At 40.2% G+C, this 26,675-nt stretch overlaps 15 protein-coding genes across 15 annotated transcripts; 7 read left to right on the forward strand and 8 right to left on the reverse strand.

Annotated features, from left to right (window-relative positions):
* Positions 1-207: 207 nt before the first annotated feature.
* Positions 208-2,383, forward strand: TOT_010000940 (transcription factor IIH subunit; the record flags this gene model as incomplete). Its single annotated transcript, XM_009691491.1, has 3 exons — positions 208-991; positions 1,166-2,219; positions 2,317-2,383. The coding sequence occupies 3 exons, from the start codon at positions 208-210 to the stop codon at positions 2,381-2,383; spliced, it is 1,905 nt and encodes a 634-aa protein (XP_009689786.1).
* A 56-nt stretch (positions 2,384-2,439) lies between these two features.
* On the reverse strand, positions 2,440-3,492 carry TOT_010000941 (conserved hypothetical protein; the record flags this gene model as incomplete). The annotated part of the gene is made up of 4 exons (XM_009691492.1): positions 2,440-2,799; positions 2,954-3,148; positions 3,189-3,275; positions 3,415-3,492. The coding sequence occupies 4 exons, from the start codon at positions 3,490-3,492 to the stop codon at positions 2,440-2,442; spliced, it is 720 nt and encodes a 239-aa protein (XP_009689787.1).
* Positions 3,493-4,041: 549 nt separating this feature from the next.
* Positions 4,042-5,111, forward strand: TOT_010000942 (uncharacterized protein; the record flags this gene model as incomplete). Its single annotated transcript, XM_009691493.1, has 5 exons — positions 4,042-4,268; positions 4,432-4,621; positions 4,655-4,780; positions 4,881-4,993; positions 5,072-5,111. 5 exons carry the CDS (start codon positions 4,042-4,044, stop codon positions 5,109-5,111), a joined length of 696 nt encoding a protein of 231 aa, XP_009689788.1.
* Positions 5,112-5,180: 69 nt separating this feature from the next.
* Positions 5,181-5,553, forward strand: TOT_010000943 (uncharacterized protein; the record flags this gene model as incomplete). Its single annotated transcript, XM_009691494.1, has 3 exons — positions 5,181-5,268; positions 5,334-5,447; positions 5,516-5,553. The coding sequence occupies 3 exons, from the start codon at positions 5,181-5,183 to the stop codon at positions 5,551-5,553; spliced, it is 240 nt and encodes a 79-aa protein (XP_009689789.1).
* Positions 5,554-5,706: 153 nt separating this feature from the next.
* On the reverse strand, positions 5,707-6,779 carry TOT_010001331 (phosphoribosyl pyrophosphate synthetase; the record flags this gene model as incomplete). The annotated part of the gene is made up of 2 exons (XM_009691495.1): positions 5,707-6,315; positions 6,417-6,779. The coding sequence occupies 2 exons, from the start codon at positions 6,777-6,779 to the stop codon at positions 5,707-5,709; spliced, it is 972 nt and encodes a 323-aa protein (XP_009689790.1).
* A 399-nt stretch (positions 6,780-7,178) lies between these two features.
* On the reverse strand, positions 7,179-7,931 carry TOT_010001332 (conserved hypothetical protein; the record flags this gene model as incomplete). Its single annotated transcript, XM_009691496.1, has 1 exon — positions 7,179-7,931. The coding sequence occupies one exon, from the start codon at positions 7,929-7,931 to the stop codon at positions 7,179-7,181; it is 753 nt and encodes a 250-aa protein (XP_009689791.1).
* A 121-nt stretch (positions 7,932-8,052) lies between these two features.
* On the forward strand, positions 8,053-8,621 carry TOT_010000946 (hypothetical protein; the record flags this gene model as incomplete). The annotated part of the gene is made up of 4 exons (XM_009691497.1): positions 8,053-8,065; positions 8,098-8,160; positions 8,232-8,435; positions 8,572-8,621. The coding sequence occupies 4 exons, from the start codon at positions 8,053-8,055 to the stop codon at positions 8,619-8,621; spliced, it is 330 nt and encodes a 109-aa protein (XP_009689792.1).
* Positions 8,622-8,657: 36 nt separating this feature from the next.
* TOT_010000947 (DNA repair protein) lies at positions 8,658-9,344 on the reverse strand (the record flags this gene model as incomplete). The annotated part of the gene is made up of 3 exons (XM_009691498.1): positions 8,658-8,950; positions 9,010-9,218; positions 9,271-9,344. 3 exons carry the CDS (start codon positions 9,342-9,344, stop codon positions 8,658-8,660), a joined length of 576 nt encoding a protein of 191 aa, XP_009689793.1.
* Positions 9,345-9,525: 181 nt separating this feature from the next.
* On the forward strand, positions 9,526-10,803 carry TOT_010000948 (conserved hypothetical protein; the record flags this gene model as incomplete). Its single annotated transcript, XM_009691499.1, has 7 exons — positions 9,526-9,615; positions 9,647-9,812; positions 9,855-9,927; positions 9,976-10,073; positions 10,129-10,196; positions 10,227-10,509; positions 10,676-10,803. The coding sequence occupies 7 exons, from the start codon at positions 9,526-9,528 to the stop codon at positions 10,801-10,803; spliced, it is 906 nt and encodes a 301-aa protein (XP_009689794.1).
* Positions 10,804-11,161: 358 nt separating this feature from the next.
* TOT_010000949 (conserved hypothetical protein) lies at positions 11,162-13,262 on the reverse strand (the record flags this gene model as incomplete). The annotated part of the gene is made up of 5 exons (XM_009691500.1): positions 11,162-11,423; positions 11,463-11,583; positions 11,743-12,795; positions 12,828-12,930; positions 12,999-13,262. 5 exons carry the CDS (start codon positions 13,260-13,262, stop codon positions 11,162-11,164), a joined length of 1,803 nt encoding a protein of 600 aa, XP_009689795.1.
* Positions 13,263-13,675: 413 nt separating this feature from the next.
* TOT_010001333 (conserved hypothetical protein) lies at positions 13,676-15,979 on the forward strand (the record flags this gene model as incomplete). The annotated part of the gene is made up of 3 exons (XM_009691501.1): positions 13,676-14,240; positions 14,295-15,553; positions 15,638-15,979. The coding sequence occupies 3 exons, from the start codon at positions 13,676-13,678 to the stop codon at positions 15,977-15,979; spliced, it is 2,166 nt and encodes a 721-aa protein (XP_009689796.1).
* A 229-nt stretch (positions 15,980-16,208) lies between these two features.
* Positions 16,209-18,333, reverse strand: TOT_010000951 (uncharacterized protein; the record flags this gene model as incomplete). The annotated part of the gene is made up of 3 exons (XM_009691502.1): positions 16,209-16,754; positions 16,902-17,161; positions 17,358-18,333. 3 exons carry the CDS (start codon positions 18,331-18,333, stop codon positions 16,209-16,211), a joined length of 1,782 nt encoding a protein of 593 aa, XP_009689797.1.
* A 66-nt stretch (positions 18,334-18,399) lies between these two features.
* On the reverse strand, positions 18,400-19,662 carry TOT_010000952 (uncharacterized protein; the record flags this gene model as incomplete). Its single annotated transcript, XM_009691503.1, has 6 exons — positions 18,400-18,507; positions 18,560-19,009; positions 19,048-19,135; positions 19,171-19,273; positions 19,314-19,464; positions 19,498-19,662. The coding sequence occupies 6 exons, from the start codon at positions 19,660-19,662 to the stop codon at positions 18,400-18,402; spliced, it is 1,065 nt and encodes a 354-aa protein (XP_009689798.1).
* A 102-nt stretch (positions 19,663-19,764) lies between these two features.
* On the reverse strand, positions 19,765-23,254 carry TOT_010000953 (alanyl-tRNA synthetase; the record flags this gene model as incomplete). The annotated part of the gene is made up of 5 exons (XM_009691504.1): positions 19,765-19,820; positions 19,926-20,277; positions 20,489-20,794; positions 20,939-21,390; positions 21,499-23,254. 5 exons carry the CDS (start codon positions 23,252-23,254, stop codon positions 19,765-19,767), a joined length of 2,922 nt encoding a protein of 973 aa, XP_009689799.1.
* Positions 23,255-23,837: 583 nt separating this feature from the next.
* On the forward strand, positions 23,838-26,308 carry TOT_010000954 (uncharacterized protein; the record flags this gene model as incomplete). The annotated part of the gene is made up of 7 exons (XM_009691505.1): positions 23,838-24,211; positions 24,247-24,623; positions 24,725-24,783; positions 24,835-24,930; positions 24,957-25,263; positions 25,299-25,631; positions 25,839-26,308. 7 exons carry the CDS (start codon positions 23,838-23,840, stop codon positions 26,306-26,308), a joined length of 2,016 nt encoding a protein of 671 aa, XP_009689800.1.
* Between the last annotated feature and the right edge of the window lie 367 nt (positions 26,309-26,675).

Genomic DNA, 26,675 nt, shown 5'->3' on the forward strand with positions numbered 1-26,675 from the left:
TTTTAGTCCAACACATCTCCCCATCTATACTCAAAAAATATGAATAAATAACCACATACATGATTGAAAACAGTAGAATTTGTAAAATATATAATGCTTAATGATAAAATATCCCAAATTAGATTATAAATGTAACAATCACATGATTTTATACCTTCCACACATCCTTCTTGATTCCTACAATAATCGACATTAAACACACTAAAAATGTCCGATGTTGTTGAAAACGAACAACAATATGAAGAGGAAACAGAATTTCAATCTGTAATTGAGGAAAATTTCTTCAACTACCTCAAAGAATTGGATGAACGAGTGTGGCAGAGGCTGTTCCAAGTAAAAGCATGCCTTTTAGCACTATTCAGAAGCCTGGGAGAGCTGGAAAAACTCATAATATATAGGCTGTTGTATATAAATCAGGCGGTGAGCGAGAGAGCGTTGAGGCTGTGGATGTGCTCACACTCAATATCGGATCTTAAGAACGCATTCACGCTCCTCCAGTCGTATAAGATCATTCAGGCGTCGGAAACGACGACCAAGGAGGGAAAGCAGCAGTTCAGATTGCACCCGGACTTTAAAAATGGATTGATAAGTCTGCTCTCAAACGACGAAAACTATAAATACTCGTCAGACCTGGTAATGCTGGACTCACTGAGTAACCAGAACACATCGGAAAATGTGAACGGATCGCAAGCTGCTGAAGAAAGATACACCTCGTTGACAGATCAGGGGACATCGCAGGAAAGTCCGCCACGTAAAACGAAGGCGCCCCCGAAGGTCGAAGACCTGATAAAGCACGCGAAGCTTAAGCTGGACTTCATACTTCTTTTTTTAGTATCACCTGATTCAAGGAAGGGGACGATGAAAGTTAATAAAATATCAAGGAAAATCAGAAGACTGAAGAAGCAGACGACGGAAACGAACGACCTGTCGAAGAAGATAGAAAACCTGGAAAAAAAGTTCAACAGGCTCTCGAAAAATGCAGGAGTAATCAGTATGGATTTGTTACAGGTGTGTGAATACACATATATATTTAAATATATATGTGTGTATGTAGTCATAGAATGGTATATATATGTGTGTATTGGTAGCAGTTTACACACTTATATAGATATACAAAAGTGAAAATACATTTATTTTTAGATATTTAGAAGGTTTGGAATGGTAGATCCGCCGAAGAAGGGAGCAAAGAACTCAAAAACAGGAGAGACGAAAATGAGTAGGCAGACGCTGAGTTGGTTGCTGAAGGACGTGACGAGTCAGATGACGTCACTGCTGGTGGGATACGTGCAGAACATAGACAACGGATGCCTGACAAACATAGCACCAATTAACAGAAACACGGAGGACTCGGAGAAGTCGTCAGTGGAGTTGAAGGAGGTGGCACTGAAGGCAGTAACGGAGTCAGTGGAGCTGCTGCTGGCACTATCGCAGTCGAAGTGTGGAGACTGCTTCTCCACGGAAAACTTGACGAAGACACAGATGAGGCTGGTGAGGCTGTTGAACGAGCTGGGAATAGTCTACTACAAAAACGCAAACAGGTTCTACATATACGACCTGTCATACATTATCGGAAAGTCAAACATAAACGTGGACCTCTTCAAGGAGTTCGACGTAAACAAAACGGCGGGAAACGAAAGCAGGATCATCGTGCAGAGTAACTTCAAGGTGTACGTGTACACAGCGAGTCCGCTGCAAATCAGCGTGCTGAGTCACCTGTGTGAGCTGCAGGCGAGGACGCCGAACCTGGTGGTGGGCGTGCTGACGAGAGAGAGCGTGCAGTCAGCCTTCAAGTCAGGAATAACGTCAAACGAGATCATAAGGTTCCTGTCGCCGATGAAGCTGAGTCTGAGCTACGCAGGGACCTGCAACAGCTTCATGGACTCGTTCGCAAACTACAAGATACCGGAGAACGTGTGCAGGCAGCTGAAGATGTGGGAGTCGGAAAGAGACAGAATAGAGCTGAGTCCAGCGATCCTGTTTAAGAGGTGGGACGCAGATTTTATGCCAGAGCTCTTCCAGAGAACAGTGAGGTGGGCGCAGAGCAAGAGGTACGACCTGTTCTTCACGCAGTGGCCGTCGGACCCGCACTCGCAGGAGTTCGCGGAGTGGATGAGCAAGGAAAAGTACCTGGCGTGCAAGCTGGAGCTCAAGGAGGAGATAATTAACCAGATCAGACTGATAAGAACGGATATATCGAACGAAAGAAACAAAAAGGAAGAGTGAATGGAACACCAGGGTAAGGACAAGGTGTGCAACTGACGAAAGTGTTATAATCAAAAATGGTGACTAGTTAGATTTGACTATTGTATAATAGAGGAGTAGCATTGTGAATGGAAAAACAACTACATTGAATAAAAGGGTAATTAAAGCGAACGGTAGTTAACAGTGTCTTCAAATAAAACTGAGTTAAAGCTGCATTGAAAGATTAGAGGGGCAAATCTACTTCTTCTTCACCAGCTCCATGAACTTGAGGAACTTCTTGAAGTCAGTCTGCCACTGCTCGCGCTCCTCGCGAGACCTGAAGAGGAAGATGAAGCTGCTCTTGCCGACGAAGATCTCAAGGTGCTTTATGTTGTCAGATTTTGTGGTGACGTTGGTGATCTTGCTCACGGCAATGCGGCCATCAGCCTTCTTCGACGAGTCCTCAGACTTGGACTTGAACCACTCCAAGTGACTGCCGTCCTTGCTGCAAGTGACGCGGACCTTCTCAGACAGAAGGGACGTCTTGAGCTTCACAGTCTTGGTGAGGAGCTTCCGGTATTCCAAAATCTTAGTGTCCATGAGGTCCTTAGAGGAAGTCTAAAAGAGTAATGAGTGTGAGAGTATATATTTATGTCTATGTTTGAAAGCAATCTTATATACATGCGTCTGAATGAGTATATATGTATCCATATATGTGAGTGAGTGTGACTACATATGTTGGTGTGGGTGTGTGCGATGGTGTGTGACTAACCGTGTAGTCGTCGCCCTCGGAGGAAGTGTCGACGCTATCTTCGCTGCCCTTGGAAAGAGCCCTCAGAACCTTGGGGGAGTAGGTCGGCCTCCTGCGGCCGGAGCGAACGGCGACAGTGTTGACAATCTCAGTGTTCAGTTTCGTCCTGAGCTCCTCGACCTTCAGGGGAGCAGCAGGCTTGGCGTCAGTTAAAACCTATAAAACAGTAAGCGTTAAATCAGTTTTACATTTCAACCTTGTCGGAAATGACGTCCTCCTTAAACCCAAAGACGTAGTAGTCAAGGCGCCATTTGCTGAGTTCACTAAAGGCTTTCTCAGGCTCCTACAGAAAGAGATAATGTGCAGAACGAGAAAAAAATAAAATTAAAAAATTAGACAAACTAGATGCTCATTTGATATAATTAGTACAAAATAGAGTGGATATGAAAAGGAATGGGAAATATAGGAAGTAAACAACGTACTTTGAAGATGTCGGAGGAAAGGAGGGGTCCACCAAGTGATCGCGTGGACCACTTAGTAGAAATGAAAGATTCCCACATTAATTAAAGTAATTAAATCAGGAAGTTAAATAAAAAGTGTAAATACAAGAATAAAAAAACGACATACATAATAGATGCAAGAGTGTGCAATGAACGAAAGAGAAACAATAAAACGACGATGCGGGAGGAGAAACAAAAGTAACGAAATGATATTGCGGTTTTAATATAAATGGTAAATTATTTTAAAGGTTAAGGGTCAAAGAGACAGTCGCACATTAGCCAATGAAGGAAATAGGAATGAGGATAGGTACCATTTAAACAAAGTCACAACAAAAAACGATCAAATAAATATTAATTGGTGCGATAATATTTAAATTGAGAAACGACTCAATTTTGTTTGTTTTAATTGATGTTTTTATGATAATATAGGGGTGTACTAATGATGCCCCTATCAATCTAAGATTAAAAACCGCGCTTTATTTTATATGTACAATACCACTTGAACACACTTTAACTGTTAAATTAATCTCCATTTAAAGTTGTTTTTAATATTATTATACCATAGGATGTAAATTAAACAAAATATTGTAAACTATACAAATTGTGAAAATGTCGAGCTGGTTAAATAATATAGTTGATAATTTGTCATCAAAAAAACCTTCAACGGATCAGCCTAAGGCCGATTCCGGCAAATCAGGATGCCACATATACGCGATAGTTGTTATGAGACACTACGCAGCAAAAGAGGCGTGTAGACTATCAGCGGAATACGATTTTAGTCCACTACCAGTATATATAGCAAAAATATCACGAGAAGTTACAGATTTAGTATCAAGGTAGGGAAATAGTCTGATTATATATGGCAAAAAATGTGTATTTAAGACGATATATATAGTACATAGGGTGTATTATCTGCACTTAAATGTAAAATGTGATTTGTAAATAACCAAAACCCGTTTATTTAAGTAAATTTGATTTTAAAATGAGTAAATTTTACAGAACGTGTGCCCAGGAAGCGTTTCCAGATCAAACAAAGGGCGTTGATATGGAGAACAACATGGGAACGTTCTACGTCAAAGCAACCAATGTACCACCTCCAAATCAGCTGGTGTTCGTTGTGGCAGTAAACAACGAGTGCACGCGATACCAGGCACTTCAGTTCCTGCACGAAGCGATGCAGCTATACAAGGTAAGTGTGCACAAATGTATAAAGCACGTTCAGCCGGTTGGAAATTTACTAAAGGACAATGTTGGCGAAGCACTAGCACACAAAGAATTAAGAGAACTGATGATGAAGTATAAGGGCAAAAAGGACGTGTTACTTGACGCACAAAAGAAATTGGACGAGGTATTAACCGTGCAACAATTAGACCGTACACATCAGATAGATAAAGATATTTACAAATAAGTGGTTATTTTAACTACAACGGTATTGATGTTAACTATAGACCAGAATGATCGTCATGGATACGTTGGATGGCCTCATAAACAGACAGGGGAACCTAGATGAACTTATCGCAAGGAGTCACGACATGACGCAGAGCACTGCGAGGCTGATGAGGTTAGTAGTTATTATAAAGAGCACATATGTATACAAAAGGACCTTTTACTTATAAGCTTAAAAATAACGTATATATAGGGACGCTAGAAGGAGAAATAGCTGTTGTAACATAATGTGATCCCCCAACACACCAATTAATTTTTAGTAAAATTCATATTACATATTAAGTACATTGTAAAATACAGAGATGGAAAACAGTACTCCGAGTCAATACATAAGTAGTATATTACGCAAGAATGTTGTTGTGAAGCTATACAACGGATGCGACTACAAAGGTATTTAGTTAGCCAGGATTCCATGAATGGAACCGATAAAAAAGAAAATTTATAAACATTTACAGGGATATTGGCCGGGTTAGATGAGAGAATGAACCTGGCAATGGAGGATACAGCTGAATATCTGGACGGGAAGCACGTGAAGACGTACGGGGACGCCTTCATAAGAGGAAACAACGGTAAGCGCCGAATAATCATGCTTAAACTACAAAAAACATATGTAACCACCATGTTGATTCATTTTTAGTCTATTACATCAGCCACGATCGCAAGCCACAAGAGTAACACACCAGTAACACAGAATTACATATTGTAATAAAATGTTATCACGTTTGTATATATACCTATATATCTACACGCATATCTACAGGCATGTATAAACAAACAAGTACACATTTCGTATTTGGATTAATGAGGAGTTAATTTTTACCGTAAGCATTATGGTCTTAGCAAGTTCGCTAGAAAGTCAGATACGTCTAAAACATGTATTTTTGGAGAGGCTAGAACAGCAGGAGACTGCTGTATGGAGTTGGTGACAACCACCTTCTCAAACTGGGAGTTATTTAGCCTTTCCAGGGCCGGTCCAGAGAATAAGCCGTGTGTGACGAAAGCGAATACCCTCAAAGCGCCGCGCTCCTTAATCAATTCGGCGCTTTTGACGATGGTGCCGGCAGTGTCAATCATATCGTCAACCAGAATCACGTTCATACCCTCAACGGAGCCACTTATGTACACGGAGTCGACCTTGTTGGCCTGCGGCCTTGTCTTGTACACGAGAGCAGTGTCGGCCATCAACTCGGGCCTCTTGGCGAAGTGCGAGTTGTACTCGTCCTTGAAGTGCACGGTCCTCTTCTGAGCTCCAGCGTCAGGGGCGACCACGACCACGTTATTTAAATTCAAGTCAATGAAATATTTAACGGCGACGGAGTGGACCAGGTGAGATTCGAACAGAGTGGTAGTGTAGAAGCCAGAGCAGACCACTGAGTGAATGTCCAAAGTAATGAGCCGCTGAAGTCCGACGGCCTGAAGAAGTAAGGCAACATCAGCCTAAAAAAGCAGAAATTAGTGAAATGCCTCATAATATTAAGGGTGTGTTTGTCAATGAGTAAAGGTGTAAATAGCTAGTAGCTAAGACCGGAGTGACGTACCGATGAAATGGCAGAGCCCTTTGTATGCTTATCAGTCTGTCTGGCGTAGCACAAATAGGGCACAACGGCAGTGATGCTACTGGCTCCGCCCCTTTTGGCGGTCGACACCATGAGCAAGAGCTCCATTAAGGTGTCATTGGCAGGCGGCTGCGTGGAATGCACAATGAGAACGTTGGCATTGTACAAATCGTCGCCCATATCTATGTCTATTTCTCCATCGGCGTACCTGGAGAGTCGAAAGTCGCACAATTTGAGGCCCAATTTAGAGGCCACGGAGTTCGCAAGCTCCCTAGACCGACTCCCAGTATAAACGAGAGTTTTATGTTCCTTAGCTAACTTAGGATGTGGATAATAAACCACCATTGAAATAATAAAACATCTAAGAAGTTAAACAGTAAAATTTAAGTTATAAATGGAATAAATGTACATTTTTACGAGAAAGTTGGGGAAGTGAGGAGTGTTAAGATGTGTAACCAATATTTAAGAATAAACGTAACAACAAATAGAATTTAATAAAAAAATGTAATCTGGCTCTTATTATTATTCATAATTTTAAACCAATTCTAAATTAATTACACCTTTTTATGCTTGTTATACATAGCCTCCTCATGATTCCTTTTCATAGTCTTATCTAAATTGAACCTTCTATTGCGGTACATAAAGTTTATATATTAAAGTCATGATTATTTGTGTGATTATTGTATATGTAATACATAATTTATACATAATTACTAAACCTTAATATATTATCATGAGTTAGGGCTAAACATAGTTTAATTGGAGATACTTGCGATAATCTGGATCGAAAAACGCCCTGTTAGCGATTTGAGTGACATGGAATAGTAAGTGCCTCGGTGTGTGCTTAAAACTGTTTTGCGAGTGCCAAAGCACGCTGGCGACAAAAGCCTCGGCTTCCTGCAGAAGGGATATTGTACATTTTTTATCGCTAAAATACAAGGGTTTTGACGTGGTGCTGACGTTATCGCCAGTTTCAACGGACCAATATGTGTAATTGACGAAATTCGAGTCCGCAGTGCCCACAAATACTCTATCATCCGACTCATTGCCCTTAACACTGCTCCTATCACTGCTCAAATTGCTTATCAGTTCATACTTTTCATTCGAATCTGCCTTCTCTTCGCTTTCACTGGAACCGATTTCTTCCAGTGCTTCGCTCTCCTGGGACATAATGACTGAGTCTGCAGGATCAACCTTGTTGATGTACGACAGTGAAGTCCTTGAATCGAGGCCTATAGAGTCCGCCTCGTACAAAATATCTGATAGAATCGTGTTAGGATTCACATCAAAATCCAAATCATGTGCGATAGAACCACATAGTCGGTCGTAATAACGTGTGTGTTTGGAATCTGGTCTTGAGGACCCCTTTTCCAAAAAATTACTTGACCCGAAAAAATTATATTTTAAATAGTCAGAAGGCTTATAATTGAGCAGATTTAAATAGCGATTTAAGCCATTGAATATAAGGGTGGCCTTGTTTTTCAAATCATTATCCATGTTATAACACAAACATAAGTACACAATAGGCGGAGAAACTTAGGACGTCTCGACACAAAGGTACCATATTTACATTAAATCATTAAAAGATATAATTTGTAAAATAAACACAGAATTAAAAATGGACAGCACAGGTATGAATTTAAGTAAATTAATAGCTTTTCAGACCAATGTTCATCGGCCGATAAAAAGGTAGAAGTTGAAAAAAAGGTAAATGTATCAAACGAAGGTAATAATATACGACCAAATAATCTGTTTTTAAAATAATTTATATTAATTTAATCACCAATTAACAGGTAGAACCACCACCATACCATCAGATACCAATGATGCAAAATGCAACTTGGGTGTCACAAAAGGTAACTATTTATATAAAAGATCAATATTTAAATCGTATGTTGTTAAACTCGTTGATCAAAACGTTAATAGAGGACTCTAACAGTGACGAAGAACTAAAGAATCAACACCGTTTGGTAAGAAAACAGCCTGGAGGTGGATCATCATGTATGTTAAGCTATAAATATACCTTTAAATTTTAGTTACATTCTGTTAAAGAAGATTACACAAAATGATTTAAAAAACTGATAATTTCATAACACACCGTTAAATGTGTATGTGCACATTTAGTAGAAATCATTAGTAAAGGCAGCAGAGAGAGATTCTAACTTCTTTTGGCCCAGTCCTAAATAGATTGTTTATACTTTTATCTATAAATAAGCCAAAAGCTTAATTGAAACTACCTTTTATGTCTTGAATTGTATCCGGATTAAAGTGTAATATTTCCCTCAATGAATTAAACTTTTCACAGATTAGATTTACATCGGTGTTATTAACACTTTTAACATTCAACAACAGGTTACTTACTGATTCGTTGTGTGTTTTTATTTGTTTTTTGTTCAGAGATTCTATACCCTTGTAACGGTTCAGTTTTAAAATCTCAATAACAGCCGCGCTTTCACGGGCGCTCCAACTAAGCAATATTTTACACCCATATCCAAATGTCGACGTCAGCAATCCAACTAAAGTTAAATTAATTCATCATACTTAAAGTTATATATACACAATCAAATGAACTTACGAAGTAATTTGTCGTAATCATTAACATCTACTTGGCACAAAAGAAACAAATTCCTCAATCTGAATGGAACTAAGGATTCGAGTCTATTAGTAATATATTTTGTATTAACTCTATGGTATTTTAACGACAGAAACAAAACACCAATATCCTTAGAAATCATAAAATCGGAAGCTATATCCCCTTCAATATAAGAAACATTTTTAATGAACCTACATAATTTATAAAACTTGTCTATATATTTAATAATAAGTGATAATATACCTCAAAACTGGATTCTTCCTCTGGCGAGGTGAAACAATAAGTTGATCATCTTGATTAATAGCATTTGTTGGCATTATGTTAATACAATATTTAAGTGCATTTTAAAATCTCATTATATCTACAAAAATGAGAAATAAGTCTTAAAACAACACAATCAACACTACAACATATGATGTTGATAAAATATCAATTTTACCATCGATTTTGTCTAATGTGTATAGTATATACAATATATTTATTTATAAACATTAAAGAATGATTATCATAAGGTGTTTATTTATTAATATTTTATATATTTGTCTGTGTATTTCCATCACACATTGTAGTCCGGACATCGCAAAATTGGTATGTTTAATTATCATTATAATAATCATAGGAGAAGGATCAGAAGATCTTGTTGGAAAATTTAAAACATAATAAAAACATAACTGATGAAATGTATAGTAAATTAAAATTTTTGGACAGAAAGGACAACCTCAAGGTAAATGTAGATGTGTTTGACCTGTGTTCAGAGCTTAAACTCAGTCAATGCCACGATTCCTGTGGATAATAATGGTATGAATGTATACATCCATATTTTTCAGCGAATTATGTTAAGGTTGATAATAACTATGCACCACCCATAATAGTACTGTTGCCAGAAGATTCGACATCAAGGTTGGTAAAACATCCACACAATTAGCAACTTCCAACAAAAATGTTTAGAGAGAAGTGGGAGTATGCTGTAACACTAAAATGTCTTGGTCAAAGCAACTTTGATGCCTTCACAAACATACACAATACGAGGATGGCAAAGATGGCAAGTATGTTTGACATCTATCAATAAAAAATGATTTTTACAATAATGAATGTTTATAGGCATATCTGGAACCACTGTATCCGAAATAAATGCTGAAATCAAGGAAACTGAAAAGGAATTGGACAGTGTAAGTCCACACATTTAATCCAAGAATTAGGTTAAACTGGAGCTTGAATCATTGAAGGAACAGAAAAAAAACTTAAAACCAGCTGTCAAAAATGATTTTAAGGAGAAGACTAGACAACTACACCTGGATCATAACATTAAGTTATTAAATAGAGAAATACACGTGATGGAAATAAAATTGGAAAAATTAAAGAAAAAATTAAAAATCGCAGTCCTTTTTGGACAAAAAGATAATAAAACTCCAAAAAATAATGTAGAAGAGGAAAATGTAGATCAAGGAAATGAAGATGAATACGAATCCGGCTCAATGGGTGGTGATGATGGTGGCGAAGATTATGATGAAAACAATGACGAATCAGAATAATATTAATTTATATTTTAGTAATATATAATATTCTTAATTTTTTATTTAAATTGGTATAAGTCACATACAAATGGAAGGTAAGGATCCCTTATAGTAATACATATATTAACTTTCAGAGGTAAAAAGCAGTTCAAAGATCATTCTAAGGTCTAAGAACCGCCCAGTCGACAAATCTATTAATGATCCATACATGTTGGTATCATCAATCGGGTGCTTAATAGCAGTTTACTTGAAGGTAGTTTAAGCTTCTTTATCAGTAATTCTTTTAGGCCCAGTATTTACTTTTTGGGTTTCTTTTAGCGCTCCTATCGTGTTTCTTAACTTCCAGAAAGAAGAGTTTGAGTTTAAACTCCTTGACGCCGCTATACGGGTAACTTGATCCCTCCATCAACCTGTTTCAGGATCATTCCATCCCTCATCAGAGTAACTTACGACGTATTCAAGTGCCTTTTGCGTGGCGAGAAGCTTTAATTGCACAGACTAATTTTAATATGAGCTAAACACACATACTCGAATATACAGCCGTGTGTTACATTTACACACAAACATAAATAACTGTGCAAATTAATAAAACGTGAATGTGTTCCAGAGAATCTATCATATTAGTCGAACCTTGGAGTCGATACTGCGTTGTCGCCTTGTGGGTTTGCGTTTTGCTCTTCCTTGCTGAACCACACTTTCCCCTCGACGTCGACGAACTTGTTAGGGTCGGTTGTTCTCTGAGGCTGCTGCTGCTGCTGAGGTGGGTAATAATTTTCAGCGTCAGGTCCCCAGGGGTTATTGTCTTCAGTGACGTACACCGGGTGATAGTCTTTAACAGCTTTCTCTCCATATAAGTTGTTACACGAATAAAAGACCAATTGACTAAAAGATTGTTAAGATAATCTGGGTAATACAACTTACAATACAACGTATCTGAACGCCTCCCGAGGACTAAATTCCGGCTTCATCAGCATCGCCAGGTTCATTAAAAATTCTTTAAACAGTGCATAATTCAATTTACCATCATATCCATATTCACATACTAAATTATAGATTAGCCGATCAATAGTTACTAGTTAAAATAGACAGTTACTAAATAGCCTAACAAACTAGCTAAAAATTCTAATAAATAAATAACTAAATGCTCTAATAAATAAATAAATAGCCAAATAAACAAATAAATAACTGCAATATTGAATACCCTTGTTGTAGGCTTGTTTCGCCTTCGGCGCATCGTCTGGGCCTGATGGAGGCTCCGTTTCAGTCAGCCCAAAGTCCACGCAGAATAGTATCAGCTGCTCCTCCCCGAGCACAAACTCTCCGTCAACGCACTCTTCATCCTTGTATACGCAAAACATTGAAAATAGCTTCACTTCAACCTCCGTTTCCAGCAGGAGCATCTGCTGATTTTTTTGAGCTCTGGCCTTCAAGTGCGCCTGCCTTTCGAGCTGCTCATTTGCTTCACTCAATTTCTGCGACATCTGCTCCCTTTCCGACTTCAAGTCGCTTATCCGCTGTTCGGCGCTAGTCTTGTAATCCTCGTACTGACGATTCACGGACTCCAACTCCACCTGCGCCTTCCCCAATTCCAGCTTCTGTGCTGCCAATTCATCATTCAGGCTGCTCTTTTCAGATTCCAGCCTGCTCAGCTTAACCATGTAGCTCGACTCCATGTCGTTCCTCAGGTTTATCTCCCTCTCCAGGCTGTCCTGTAGGGCCTTGGAGTCGTTTAGCAAATTCTGCTCCCTGAGCACGTCAAGCAACCTCCTGACCAACTCCGGGTCGAAAGAGGAGCTCTGCCCGGGTTGCAGGCCGCTCGTTTTCCTTGACAGATCCGAAGTCCCTCCCATGCTTCGGCTGGGCATTTTCCCTGCTGAGCTCAACTTTCTCAGGAACTCCTTCGTCTCCTCCTGCTTTATGCCCTCGAGTGTTTCTGAAAAGTCCTTCGTCTCTAGTTTCCTCGGGCTGTCGTAGACCTTTCCATTATTTGTGTCCACTATCAGCCCGTCATCATTGTATATGACTCCGTCCAAATTCTTCGAGGACGTTCTCGAGGAAGAACCAAACTTCTTGAAGCTCGGATTCTTGTCAAGATTCAGATCAAAGTTGGTCTCAGCATCCTCGTTTGCCAGGGCCTGCGCGTTTGCGACGACTGTGTTCAGGACTGCGTTAAAGGCGTACTGCTCATTAATGTGCTGCACAGATGCGCGGTACTTCGAGAGCAGAAACAAGGCCAGAAGAAACTGCTCAAAATCTAAAAACACATGTTTGCGAATGTAAACCTACCTAGTTGGCCGCTGTTAGGGTTCGCTTTCTGGAGTATATAATTTAAAATGTCCTCCTTTTTTCGAGAATTTTGAAAATTTGGAAATAGACCAAAATTATCCACCTAAAAATGAAGTGAATAAAATCATTTAATCAGAGTGTGCTTCTTTTTATATATTTGTGTAAACTAACGAGATTTTCGAAAGAAGTATGGGACATGAACGATTGTTCCGAAAGCCTGTTAAAAACATCCTCCAGAGGTCTGTGTAGCTTCCATGGCATAAAAATCGTTGTTCCATTGGCTACGTCATCCAAAGTATAAGCGTTCTTGCCAAAAGCTGAACCAAACAAATGGTCTTCGCGTATCGATCTTGAGTAGTCGCTTGTGTGAGTCTCCCTAGAATCTAAGATAATCTCCTTAAGCTTGCATTCTAATCTATTCAAATTATTATCCATTTTTATCAAAAACAATTCAAAATAGAGGAATATACTGTTTGAAATAACGACTAGTTGTTAATGGGTTTCAAAGAATGGAAAAAAAGAGCAATTAAAAATACAAAGGCATTAGAGTGCATAGATTAAATAAAACGATTATAAGTACAATTATCAATAATTGATAAGAAACAAATTCAAATAAACGTGTGTAAAATAAATATACAATAAGTTTCGTGATGTATTTTGGTATACAACAATTAGTTAGTTACACATTGCAATTAATCAGACACAAAATAAAATTAAAAGAAAAGTCAGATTCATTACATAAATTATATTATAATATAAACTACTTTTGTTAAGTATAAAATTCATGGAACCTACCTCATAATATCGGTGTTTCATGGACTAATTTATGTATAATATATTTTATATTCATGTTTAAATTTATATTTCCACAAAGTAGAAATACATTTCACGGTTTAAAATATCTATCCACTACTCATAGATATTATCGCACTAAATATAGGAAGAAGGTTAGCATCGAATTGAACAAACCGTCGATTTATGAGGATAGAAGAACAGCGCCAAGTAAACTTCTTAAGGCAAACCTGTTTACTCCAGAATCGGCGGGATACAGAGAGTTGTCGATGCTCTGTTTCTGGATAGTAAACTATGGATACGCAGATTACTCAATACTAACGAGATACGTCCAATGTGCAACAGATAATATTAGGAAGTTGAAGATAAAGAGCATAGCACTCATATTCCACGCAGTTTCTAAGTATTTGTACGATAATGATATAACACTGGTAGAATCTGATAAGATTGAGGACCCAGAAACGGAGAATAAAAACAGACAGATGTTAATTGGTAGGTGTGTACAGATGATAGTTAACGCATCACAGCTCATGCCGAACCTATTCGTGAATGCAGTTCCAAAGGACCTGGGAATGATATCGCTTTCAATAATAAACATATATCAAATGTTTATGAATGAGTGTAACGTTGAAACAGTTAATAGCATAAGTATTGACACAAACTCTAGTGAAAAAGCTGACAAAAATACAAAATCGCAGTCAGAAAACATAAAAAGAATTAATAGTATAGTAAATAAATTACTTCAAAGACTATCGCAAGAAATAATACCTAAGCTGCCATTCTGCGAATTAGATGAGTTTGCAGCATACGCAAAGGCGTTCTCGAAAGTTAACACAGATTGGTCAAGCCACTTTATGAGAGAATTATCGCATGAAACATCGAGTCTGTTGATGGATAAGATAGAGGACCTGGAAATGCTGGCAAGGAATAAGTTCGTAGGGGAGGACCTGATAGAGCAGTTGAATAAGCTGCCAAGGGACCTGGCGACGATAACATGTACACTTTCAAAATCGAACACAAGCGACACTAAGTTTTGGGAAAGATCAGGGAAGGTGACGAGTCTGCTGCTGAAGATGAAGAATAAAGGGTACGGAATCAGAGAGCTGGACATAACAACACTGACGCTGCTGTGCACGTCAATGAGTAGACACGTTGATGTGAGGCCGATAGTAGAAGAGATGCTAAGCGTACTGCCATCTACAAAATTGGAATCAACCGTAAAAAATGAGGTCAATTCAGGTATACTGGTTGGATTTAGTACCAGCATAAGGAATCTGAAAGATGAAGTGCTCGCAGAGAAGTTTTTAAAAAAACTGAACACAAAGGAGCTGATCAACATGAATACGAGGCTAGTGTCGCAATTTATAGTAACCTTTGGGAGGAGTGGATTAACGGGAAACACAGAAGTAAGAGACGGGATAATATCACTGCTGGACAACGAGTTGGAAGGACAAATGTTAACCTCAATCTATATATCAAGAAAAGCATTGAATGTTCCAGTGAACAGAGTAATTGAGTTGTGCAAAAGGCTGTCAGCAAGTCTTAATGATGTTGAAACAACTACTCTGGTGAGCATCTTGATGAGCAGTATAGACTTAGTACAAACTGGCTGCCACAGTGGTACCAATAATATCTGCGATGAAGTTAGAAGCATGTGCAACCAAGTAATAGAAGTGTTAAGCAGCAGAGTTGACCAGATACCACTAAAAATGACGCTGCCGTTGCTTTCATTGGTTCTGAATGCCTTCGGAGGCAGTACAGTGCTAATAAGTAGATTGTGTAAGAAGATAGATGAAAATTTTAACGATTTTGACATTGTGGAGATGGTGTCCCTGACTAATGAAATAAGTTCAATGGGATTGAATGTAAATAAACTATTCAGCAAAAATATAATGAAAATAAGAGGATCGGTAAGAGTAGAATTGGGCGATGACGTGGTGTATCAAATTGATTCGGAGAAAGGTGTTGAGTATGCTGATACCGCACCTTCTGAGTTTATGGATACTGCACCTACTGAGTATATTATGAGTGAAAAAAGTAACATAGACCGTGACACGGTCAGAACAGATACGAAAATAGATTTTGCCGAAAGAGATGAAACTGAGACAGCTGTCATTGCAAAGTGCACGCTAGCGAAGGGCGAAGGTGTGAACATGTTGAACATAGAAGACTTTGAAGACGAATATGAACCGGAGAACAGCTTCGAGCTGACAAAGTACCCGTCAAGTGGGCAGAAACAGGAACTTAAGGGCAACGCGGAGGACAGCATTGAGTCAAGGTCCCTCAAGGCTGTATCACGCAGCTCCACAACGGAGGAGCTGAAGAGAGAATGGGCTAATTTGAGGCAAACCGTCCACTGAAGTAACATTTTTAATGTGGTCATTTAATCAATTTATTAACAGCATAGTTATACTCATCAAGAAAATACACTTGTTGGTATGCGTGTCTTAACTGAATCTTATAAAATTCAACACACCTAAATGCAGGTGTTGGTATGTGTGTTCTAAACGACGTAGCCAACATTTAACAGATCATAGTTTACAATATTTAACACAAAGCACGGTTTACAGTGGTCAGCATAAACTACGTTTACGACTTAGAAAAGGGAACGGGAGAGGCCTGAGTCCTGACCTTGTGGTCACTTATCACCTTGGCGCCACGCTCAGGGCTGCCAATGACCGTCTTGAATTCCTCAACGAGCACCGCGCCGAGCAGGGAGTGCTTTTCCTTCCGAACCTTCGCAATGTCGGCGACAACCACCTCGACGTTCGCCAGCTGCCTGTTCTTGGACATGAAGGAGGCGACGTCGGCAGCGATCTGCACCGAGTGCTCGTCGTTGGCGTAGTTGCGCAGAATCACGTGGGCGCCCGGGCAGTCCTTGGTGTGCAGCCACAAGTCGCCCTTCTGCCTGAGCTCGTGGGTGACCACCTCATTCTGCTTGGCGTTCTTGCCGACGATGAGGACCGGTGAGTCCTCCCGGTCGTTGATCGCCACGCTCATTATCCTGCCAACCTTGGTGGTCTTCTTCTGCACCTTGGTCTCCCTCGCCTCCCGCAGTTTCTTCTTCTTGGCCGCAGCCTTGTAAGCAACGAGGTCACTGATCATGAGAATCTGTTCGTGAAAGTCCTCCAAATTCTGCACAAAAGGTCACTAACAGCAAGTAAAACACGCAATAGACTAATCACAGGTAATATTACTCTAAAATGGAGCACATGACAATGCACGCAATGGGTATTAAACGTATAAAAAGTATTTTCATGTGCAATGTGTTTGCTCAATTACCTCTAGTTTCTTCGGGTCCCTGGATACGCTTATGTTCTCGATTGCGATTTGGTAGTCTTCTATACCCTCGAGCTTTTCGTTAAGAACCGCCAACTTCTCTTCGTTTCCTTCCTTTTCGCTGACCGCAGCGGAGGCCTCCAACCTCCGTTTCAGATCCTTTGCCATATCGAGAGTCTTCTCAATGAGTCTGTTTAGCCTATAGGCTGGACTCAGAGAACCGAATATGTCGTAAACCTGCCTAATCAGGTCCTCGTAGTGGCCTAAATATATTAGTACATGGCCGTCTCATTTTTGTCTCAATAAGACCACCAGTTAACATTGTGTCGTGGACTAGTACGTGTAAGTATATGGTTTGTATCTATGAATACGGTTATATATGCCTGTGTTCATGTTTTAAAATGTGTAAATAAGGGTATCTTTATGTGTAATAATATTTAAATGGTAAATACAAAATACCGTCGTTTTCTAGTGTCGACTTCACTTTCTTTATAAATTGTTCGTAAAAATGATTCACATCTGGTATTTTGTAAAAATATGATCCTGGATCCACTTCTGACTCCTTGCAGAGGCCGCTGATGAAATTGTAGTCTAGGCCCTCGTACACACTCAGAAATGCTTTAATCACACTCGTGTTGTTGTAACTCTTAAAATTAGTTATGAACTCTTTGAACGTCTCGTCTGCTCTCGGTATTAGCTTTTTAGGCTCCTTTATTTGCAACTTCTTTCCCACGTCTTCGTTATCTTTCAGCTCATCCTCAAGTAAACATTCCGAACTTCCAAGCACTATCTGATCAGTGTTATCGACCAGCAGCATCTTATTTGTTCTTTCTGAGACTATAACAATCTTGTACAGCACATTCTCCATATTCGTGGCATCTGCGAAGTCGATTTGAATGATACTCCTGAATGCATACGGCGTGTGCATTCCTGACACCCTGAGCCCAGTCAACCCCGATAACACGTGCTCAAAATAGTCTAAACTTCTTTCGGTCACGCCCCTGTATGGCGATGTGCAGGTTGGATAGAGCGGGAAGTAGTTCGGGCTGAAGCACAAACACGCCGACTCGCCCCTTTCATAGCCCCTGAAGTGCAATATTGCATTATCCAGGTTCTTCTCCTTTTCAACTATCGTGCAGCCTATGAACGTCGCCTTCCTCAAAACTGCGTTCAACTCCTTTACGTATTTGCTTAGGGTTGGATACGACCTCAAATTCATGTTTTTCCTCAGAAACGAATCCTGGCTGGCATTCAAGGGTATGGAGTCATTTCTTATATGATCAAAGTTGTTTACAATCTTTTCTGCTATTTCCCTTGGAAACTGCGATTTTAGTCCAAAATCTGAGAATTTTCTTATCGATTTCACACCCAAGTGGGTGGGATGCTTATAACTGACGAAATGGTACCTCGTTAATCTACACAGCACTCTCGACATCATAAGAACAATCAATATAATCTTCATAATAGTACACTAATCTATGATTCAACAGTCAATTATCTATCAGGTCAGCATCGACTTCAACGACCCTGGTACCATTTCAACTCTCAGACCACAGGAAAGCAACGAGCAGTATAACCATGGGTCGTCCTGGCTCCAGCAAATATCGCTCTAAATAATCAGTGAAGATCATGTCTATCAATCAACTTAACTAGTAACTTACACAAGAAATGTTTTTGGGTGTGAGTGTCTCAAACCTATTCTCCTTCACGTGCAGGAACGAGCCTCCAGCTCCGCAGCTCAACAGCAGCTGATCGTTATAATGATTGTATTCAAGTCGCTTAATCCAGTGTCCGTGTCCAAAATTTACTGTGTCGGAAGGCTTTGAAGTATTTCTTAGGTCCCAAAACAGAATCAGAGTATCCTCGCCCGTACTCACGAGTTCGTTTGGCATATTTGGGTTAAAACTCAGGTCAAGTATGGTCCCCTTATGCCAGGGTGCGGACTTAACATTCAATCTAGACTTACTGTCCTGTCTAAGATCTATGAGTTCAAACACACTATCCGTGCTCAAAGCAAAAACGTCTTTGTTATGAGGGTCAAATTTCCCGGTGGTGAATGAATTTGAGTACTTATCAGATTGATCCTTCGCGTAATCAAGAGTCAGTTCCTCCTATAAGATTTATTGTACTCATTTGTAGAGCAGCTTACCTCAAAATTGCTCATCACATACAGGCGTTCTCTTGTAACAACTGAAAACCTGCTTGAATCACAAGTTGAATGAGGATCCAGAGACAATCTAAATACGAAAATATTAGTTTATCACAACTTTACCTTTTAATATTCACAAATTTTTGATTTATTTTATTTCCAGTGGTATAATCGTTAGGGTTATTTAGTGAATCATTATCTACCTTCAAAATGGTCAGAAAGGAGCCTTTAAAATTCCAATTAAACTGATATTAGTTGAAACAAACCGTTTTCAGATTTATATTTGAATGAAACCAGTAATTGTGTTATATTTTCATTAGAATAAAAGTCAACTAGTTGTTCGACTGGTGGAACGTTTGTTGAAAGGGTAGATTTGTGGAATGACGAGGATTCCTGGTCAAAATCGACCAAACACACCTAAAAACTCTAAATAAAGCTGGCAACAAATACGCTGTTTGATTCCGAGTTTTCAAACGTCCCAAGTGCAAATCTGTGTTTATTCCGCTTATGACTAGAAAGTGACACGACTGACTTAGAAGGCTTATCTAACGAATACAGACAATGTGCTTCAGCTTTGTTTGCTGTTTCAACGATGGAAGGATTAAGTATCTGCATAAAAAATATTTTATATCCAAGTCTTCCATACATATGAATGTGTGGGCACACTTCATGAAATTAATCACGTGTGCATCATCCGGCCAATAGATTACATTCAGCTCACTGTGTTTTATTTATGGTCCACATTGCGTTCGTTTCAGAGCCCTTCGCCAGCCCTAATCAAATATGAATACAATGTTATTGTTAATATCGTTGTCGTTGCCGTCAATATTATATGTATACACTGCAAATAACCCATGTTATCTAAATATCCTCCATACCTGCTCCTTTCATGACATTCAGCTCTGCGGCGACACCGTCTGCGTGCGCGAGCGCGTTGAAGGCTGAGCTGGGACTGTTTACTTTGCAACACACTGAGTCGTTGCCGCTGCTCCAGGCCACAACTGCCAGCTTTGGGAACGACTTCGAAATTACTTGCACGAATATGTTCAGGAACTTCAGGTCTCCCTCCAGCTCATCCACTGCTATCTTCAGGACTGCCGGGTTCCCTGCCGCCTCCTCCTTGTATTCAAACTCGTCGTAACTCTTTCCCTGGAGACTTTCAACAACAACCCCGGCCTTTAGCTTAGCCAGGTTCGACAGTCTCTTCTGATGTGCCTTTCCAGCACCAACCTAAAAATCAATTTATCTAATTGTTATCCTTGTTATAATCAGTAATAAATCTATCCTTGTTATAAGCATTAATGTAGCTATCCTTGTTATAAGCATTAATGTAGCTATGTGTGTAATCATTAATAAAGCTATGTGTGTAATCATTAATAAAGCTATGTGTGTAATCAGTAATGATGAAGCTCCTAAGACCATAACATTGTTTCAAACGTACCTGTTTATCAATCAACTCTTCAAACCTTTTCAGCAATTTCCTCTTGGATAAAAGCGGCAGTGTTTTATGCACTTCCACTGCTCCTCTCAGTGCCGTCAATTTAATCATGTTCTCATTTGCGTTTTGAGCTGCCACTGCTGTGTCTTCCTTAGTGTAGTTTATCGGCTTCAGACTCATCTCCAAATCGTCCAGGGTCCTTACAAATGCCTCAAAGTCCTCCTTGCTTTTATGGCACTGTTCATTTGTAATCATCGTCAGTCTTCTAACTCCCTTAGAAATTCCCTCTTCTCCGATAACGGCAACGTCCTATAGACCGTCGTTTATTTACACATTAATATTAGCACAAACACCAATCAATCTAGTACATACTACAATGAACGTGTGCAAATACGTATATAATACCATAAATAGCTGTTAGGCTATGCACATTTGCATATTTGAATAAAATACCTCTATTGTTTTTGTGTTTGACAGGTGCGTTCCTCCGCATACTTCTGTTGATGTTAGTTCTCCGTTGAAGTCAGTGTGGCCCATGTCCACGTTCACTACTCTCACTACCTCAGGGTATTTTTCATCAAAGTTTGCTCTGATTCCCGGGATTTCAAGGGCCTGCTTGTATTCAATCTCCTTGGTTCTAACTGTCGCTTCCGCTCTTACAAAGTCCTTCATCCTCTCTTCTATCTTCACTATCAACTCCTCCGGCAGTGCTCCATTGTAAGAGTAGTCGAACTTTAGCTTTTCATCGTCCAGCTGCGACCCTCTCTGGTACGTACTCTGATCCAGCACTTCTCTCAACACAAAGTTTAATATGTGCGTCGCTGTGTGATTACATGCCGCCTTCACCCTCCTCTTATAGTCAACTGACAAGTGTTTTACTCCGCCAACCTCAGCCGATCCATTTTCTACAAAATGAAATTTCCATTTGTAATACATAAAATGTTATTTGTGGTTATATATTTTATCATCTATTAGTTCGTGCAAACGTTATACATAGTGTAAGTTAATCATACCTTCTGACGTGCAAAAGTGAATCACCAGGCCTGACATCTTATAAACTCGCAACACCTTCAAGTCATCTACATGGCCTGTGTCGTACACCTGCCCACCTCCCTCTGCGTAGAACGGCGTTCTGTCAAACACCAGCCCGAACACGTCCCCTGGCGCATAATCCAACCTATCGTACACTCCCTCTTCCGTCAATATTGACACCAATTTAGCTTCATATTTTTTGTCTACTGGGTTCAGGCTGTCCCAGTCATACTTTAGAGCGTCGTCGGTGTACTTGTTTCCTGATGACGTCAACGCCGCGTCTATTTTGTCTGCCGACAGGCTTTTCAGCAGATTGTCGCACTTCGACTCCAGACTTCCGTCATCCCTCACTACTCTTCCTTCCGATTTTTCCTGGTGTAGCTTCAACTCCTGGTTGTATCCTTCCACATCCACGCTCAGGCCCAATTCTTTCGACATCAGCACCGTCAAGTCCAGAGGAAACCCGTACGACTGATACAACAGGAACGCATCTGTTCCTGTCAGCTGCTTATTTGTACACTTTTCTGCCATCTTCTTAAACTTTTCAACCCCCTTGCCCAGCGTCACCAGAAACAACTTCTCCTCGTCCAGGATTACACTTTTGATGTCCTCTTCGTACTCCTTAAGGTTCTGGTATGCGTCTCCCAGCTGACTTGACACACACGGCACTAGTTTATGCAAAAACGGCTCCGTCGTTCCCAGATAGTCTCTGCAGTATCTTACTGCTCTCCGTAGTATTCTCCTCAGCACGTACCCTCTTCCCTCATTACTCGGGTACACTCTATCCGCAATTGCTATCGACAGGCATCTGATGTGGTCTGAAACCACTCTGTATGCCACATCCAGCGGTGTTGAACCACCCGTGTACGCTTCCAGCTTCGGCAACAGCTGATTTATGTATAATATTAAATCATGTAAAAGGTCCGAGTCGTAGTTCGAGTTACTTCCTCTCAGAATTGCGCACAGCCTCTCCAGACCCATGCCCGTATCTACGCATGGCTTTGGCAGCTTCTCCAGCTTCCCGTCCTTGTTTCTGTTGTACTGCATAAAGACCAGATTCCACAACTCGACCACCTTCGGGTCGTCCATGTTCACCAGGCTTGAGGCGTCTCTGTTGCCCACGTGGTCATAGTGTATCTCTGTGCAAGGTCCACAGGGCCCTGTGTCTGCCATCTCCCAGAAATTTTCCTTCTGGCCAAAGGGCAGTATCTTGCTGCTCGGCAGGTACTTAGTCCACAAATCTCTCGACTCCAAGTCTGCCGGGCAATTGTCATTGCCTCCGAAGTATGTTACATACAACCTCTCTGGGTCCAGCTTATACACTTCCGTCAGCAACTCCCAGGCGTATGAGATCGCCTTTTCCTTGAAGTAGTCTCCGAAGCTCCAGTTTCCGAGCATTTCAAAATACGTGTTATGGTAGCAGTCGTGTCCCACGTCCTCGAGGTCATTGTGTTTCCCGCCCGCTCTGATACACTTCTGAGAGTTGCACGCCGTTCTCAGCTTTCCGAACTCCGTGTTCTCATCGCTCTTGCCCATGATTATGTCTTTAAACTGGTTCATCCCTGCGTTGACGAACAACAGCGTTGGATCGTTGTTCGGAAGAACTGAGGCGCTCGGCCAATATGTGTGATTTTTAGACACAAAATAATCCACGAACTGTTTTCTAACCCATTTGCTGTTAGATCTATTCAAATCAAGGCTAGTGTGAATGTTATTCAAATTAGAAGAATTCGACATTTTGTTTGTGTTAATAAACCGATAATTTTTCGTCTAAAAGCAATTAATTTATACATATAACTTACAGATAGTTTAAATCTATTTATAAAAAACATAGAATTTTTTAATGTATGTGTTTGGAAAGATGCAATATGATTAATATTTCGTCTTTGAGAAACACAAAAGGATTCCTTAAACCAAATAGCACCGTTTAACAAATTAAATAATAGAATTGCATTAGAAATACGCATACATTACAAGTATAATAAAATGTGAAGCAATAATGACTAAAAAAAGTAACTAGAATTTCCTACACCATAAACATAAAAAACATGTGTTAAATCACCAATTATTAAGGTTTGTAAAATAATTCTTACTTTCATTTCAAAGAAATCGATTCGTTCAAATCGTCTTGTGTAATAAATAGATTCGACTAAAAATAAATTTTAGTTTTTTTTCCATTCACAAAAGTAACATCAATTACACGTAAATGTTACTTATAAGCAATTACATTTATAAAACACACATGGAAAAGGCTTTTTGAAGCCTTTTGTATCATTTTGTTTCTTTCTTGCCATTTGTGTAAAGTATTTAAGCATATCATATGGATTTGAAAAGCTATGATCTTACGAAGCTCCTAGATAACCCTGTCAGTTTTCTTAACGAAAACTTCCCGGACGAATTCAGCTTCTACGGAATAGACACACTGATCGCACAGTTGAACGAAGAGATTAGAATACAGGATAAGTCGCTGATAAACCTGTTTGAACAAAAGGCAATTTCAGGTGACAAAGTGCACGAAAAGTTTGAAAATCTTCAGCTTGTCACAAACAAGCTAGAGTCAAGCATCAAGGAAATACACGAAAGGTCGAGGAAGGGAGAGAGTTCGCTGAAGTTACTGTCGTCAGACATAAGAGCTCTGCACAACGCAAAGATAAACATATGCGAAACAATAGTGACGCTTAAGAGAATACTAATGTAAGGGATTGATGTCGTGTCACACACGTGTGTAGGTTCTCGAACATGCTGGAGGACCTGTCGAAAAGCGCTAAGTCGAGAAACTATAGGGAAGCATCAGGATACGTAGTAGTACTGAAGGAGTTGAGAGAATCATTAAAGCTTTTGAATAAATCGCCATCAGTAAAGAAATTGTTGAACTCATGCGATTCGTTGCTGGAAAAGCTGAAGGACCAAGTAACAGAGGACTTAGAAGTCAAGCTGGGACTGAAGCTGACAGACGCACAGCCGGAAGAGCCGCTGAAAGTAGAAGAAGTGTGTCTGTGCGGAGATGCATTGGGAGATGAAATAAGAGAGTATATATCGAATAAGTACTCGTCAAATCTGAAGAATTTATACCAAAACAGCTTTTTAAACAGTTTTGACCTGAAGAGTAAGTGTAAATAGAAGTTATAATGGTATAAATAAGTAGTAAGATTGCCGTGGTCAGAAGGGTGTCAAGTGAAAAAAATATATTAACCATTTGTATTTTAGCGGTGGACAACTTGAACCACAGGTTCTCATGGTTCAGAAGAATGATGAACGAGTTTGACGTAAGAATTATATTATCATAGCAATTAATTTAAGGTTTTAATGAGGTTTAGGATAACTTTAGAGGAAAGGTGCCCTTGAGTTGGGGAATATACGAAAAGTCGACGGACGCATTTGTAGAGTCGCTGAGAACACAGCTAATAGTAAAAGTTTTATGAAACTGAAGGAACTGTAGGACATATTGAGTCAGTCGCACCAGTCGCTCAGCGCAAACAGTTTAGTGTCGTGTCTGTTGAGGTGCAGAGAGTTTGAGGACGAGTTGGAGACGAGGTCGGCGCAGAACACGGAGAAGGAAGCGGTGCCGCAAAGAGCACCGGTGGAGTTCCCAGAAGTGCTAGAGCCGGAGGCGCCGGCGAAAAAGACGAAGCGCCCGGAGATCAGCAGGATGCTGAGCAGCTGCTTCGAAGGGTACCTGGGACCATGGATAGCAAGCGAAGAAGCACAGCTGTCAGATCTGCTGTCAAGGATAATATCAGACAATGGTAAGAACAAATTGGATGAAAGGATTGTTATGTAGACTCGGCAATAATGCTTGTTTTCGTATCAGCAAGGGAGCTGTTCTCGTCAATAAACGCAAGGCTGCAGGCAACAATGACAATAAGCTGCGAACAGGCGTTGTATGAGATGTTCCTGGTCTTCAAGAAGGTGGTCAACAAGTATAACCACCACCTGGCAAGTAAGGTGTACCAGGTGCAGAGAACGGCGGATCTGGAGTCGATGGCGAAGATAGCAGGAAACACAATCGCAACATGTGACTACTGCCTAGATCTGCTAGACAAGCTCACAGACGAGATCAGAGAGACGATATCGCAAACGTTCGTGGAACTGGTGACGTTTGGGCCAGAAAAAGGTACAGCATTAGTACTATTTGTAGTAGTAATAGCACTGGTGGTAGTAGTAATAGTAGTAGTATTGGTAACACTATTAGTAATAGTAGTAGTATTGGTAACACTATTAGTAATAGTAGCAGTAGTAGTAATAGATAAAGGTAGTTACTTGTACCTCGCTATCGTTTGATAGTTATAGCAGTGATGCAATCACGATGTTAACAAATGAGTAGAGAAAGTGTCATCCATTAAGTCGGACTGCTTCAAGCATCTGCTGGACTCCATGTGCACGTTCCTGCCGTATACGGCGAACGCACACGCGGAGGTCTCAGGGCCAAGTGAGCTGTTGTTGAAGAACGAAAGGCTGATCCTGAAGAGGCTGGAGGTGTCGACGCAGTGCCTGCCGAACGTGTACCTGTACCACATCACGAACAAGATCGCAAGAAACTACCTGGCGCACTTCAAGGACTTCATTTTCGCGCTCAACTACGTGTCGGAGGGAGTGACGCAGCAGCTGCTGCTGGACTCGTACGAAATGAGAAGGTTCCTGACAGACAAGGTCAAGGAGCTGCTGAAGACGCTGCCCCAAGGGTACCTCGACAGCGTGTCCACTGAGATGAAGAAGCTGGAGACGCTGATAAAGGTGCTCACAGCGCCGGAGCACTCAAGCGAAGCATACGAAGGTAACAATGATGTGTAGTATTTATGCTTTGACCCTGTTAATGGTGCACCGATTATTAGTAGTATTCTCAGCCTACAATAAATTAATTAGTGGTAATAACAATTATTCACTTTCAAAAACTAATTTATTTGCAGCTCTACTTACTGAGAATGGAGGCTCGTGCACGCAGCAGGAACTGGACATAATTTTAAACATTAAGCGTCTCTAGTAGCTAATAGCGCTTACGTCAAGAGGATGTGAATTTAAATAAACGTGCCAAGTATACAGGATATATAACATGGTGACTTACACATCGATATATTCCACACATTAGCACACATCGCATACCACCTATAACGTAGTAGTAACACACATAAAACATAGATGTAAAAACGTAGTAGTAACA

The sequence above is a fragment of the Theileria orientalis genome, chromosome 1, assembly GCF_000740895.1.
Source record: "Theileria orientalis strain Shintoku DNA, chromosome 1, complete genome".
Classification (NCBI taxonomy): domain Eukaryota; phylum Apicomplexa; class Aconoidasida; order Piroplasmida; family Theileriidae; genus Theileria; species Theileria orientalis.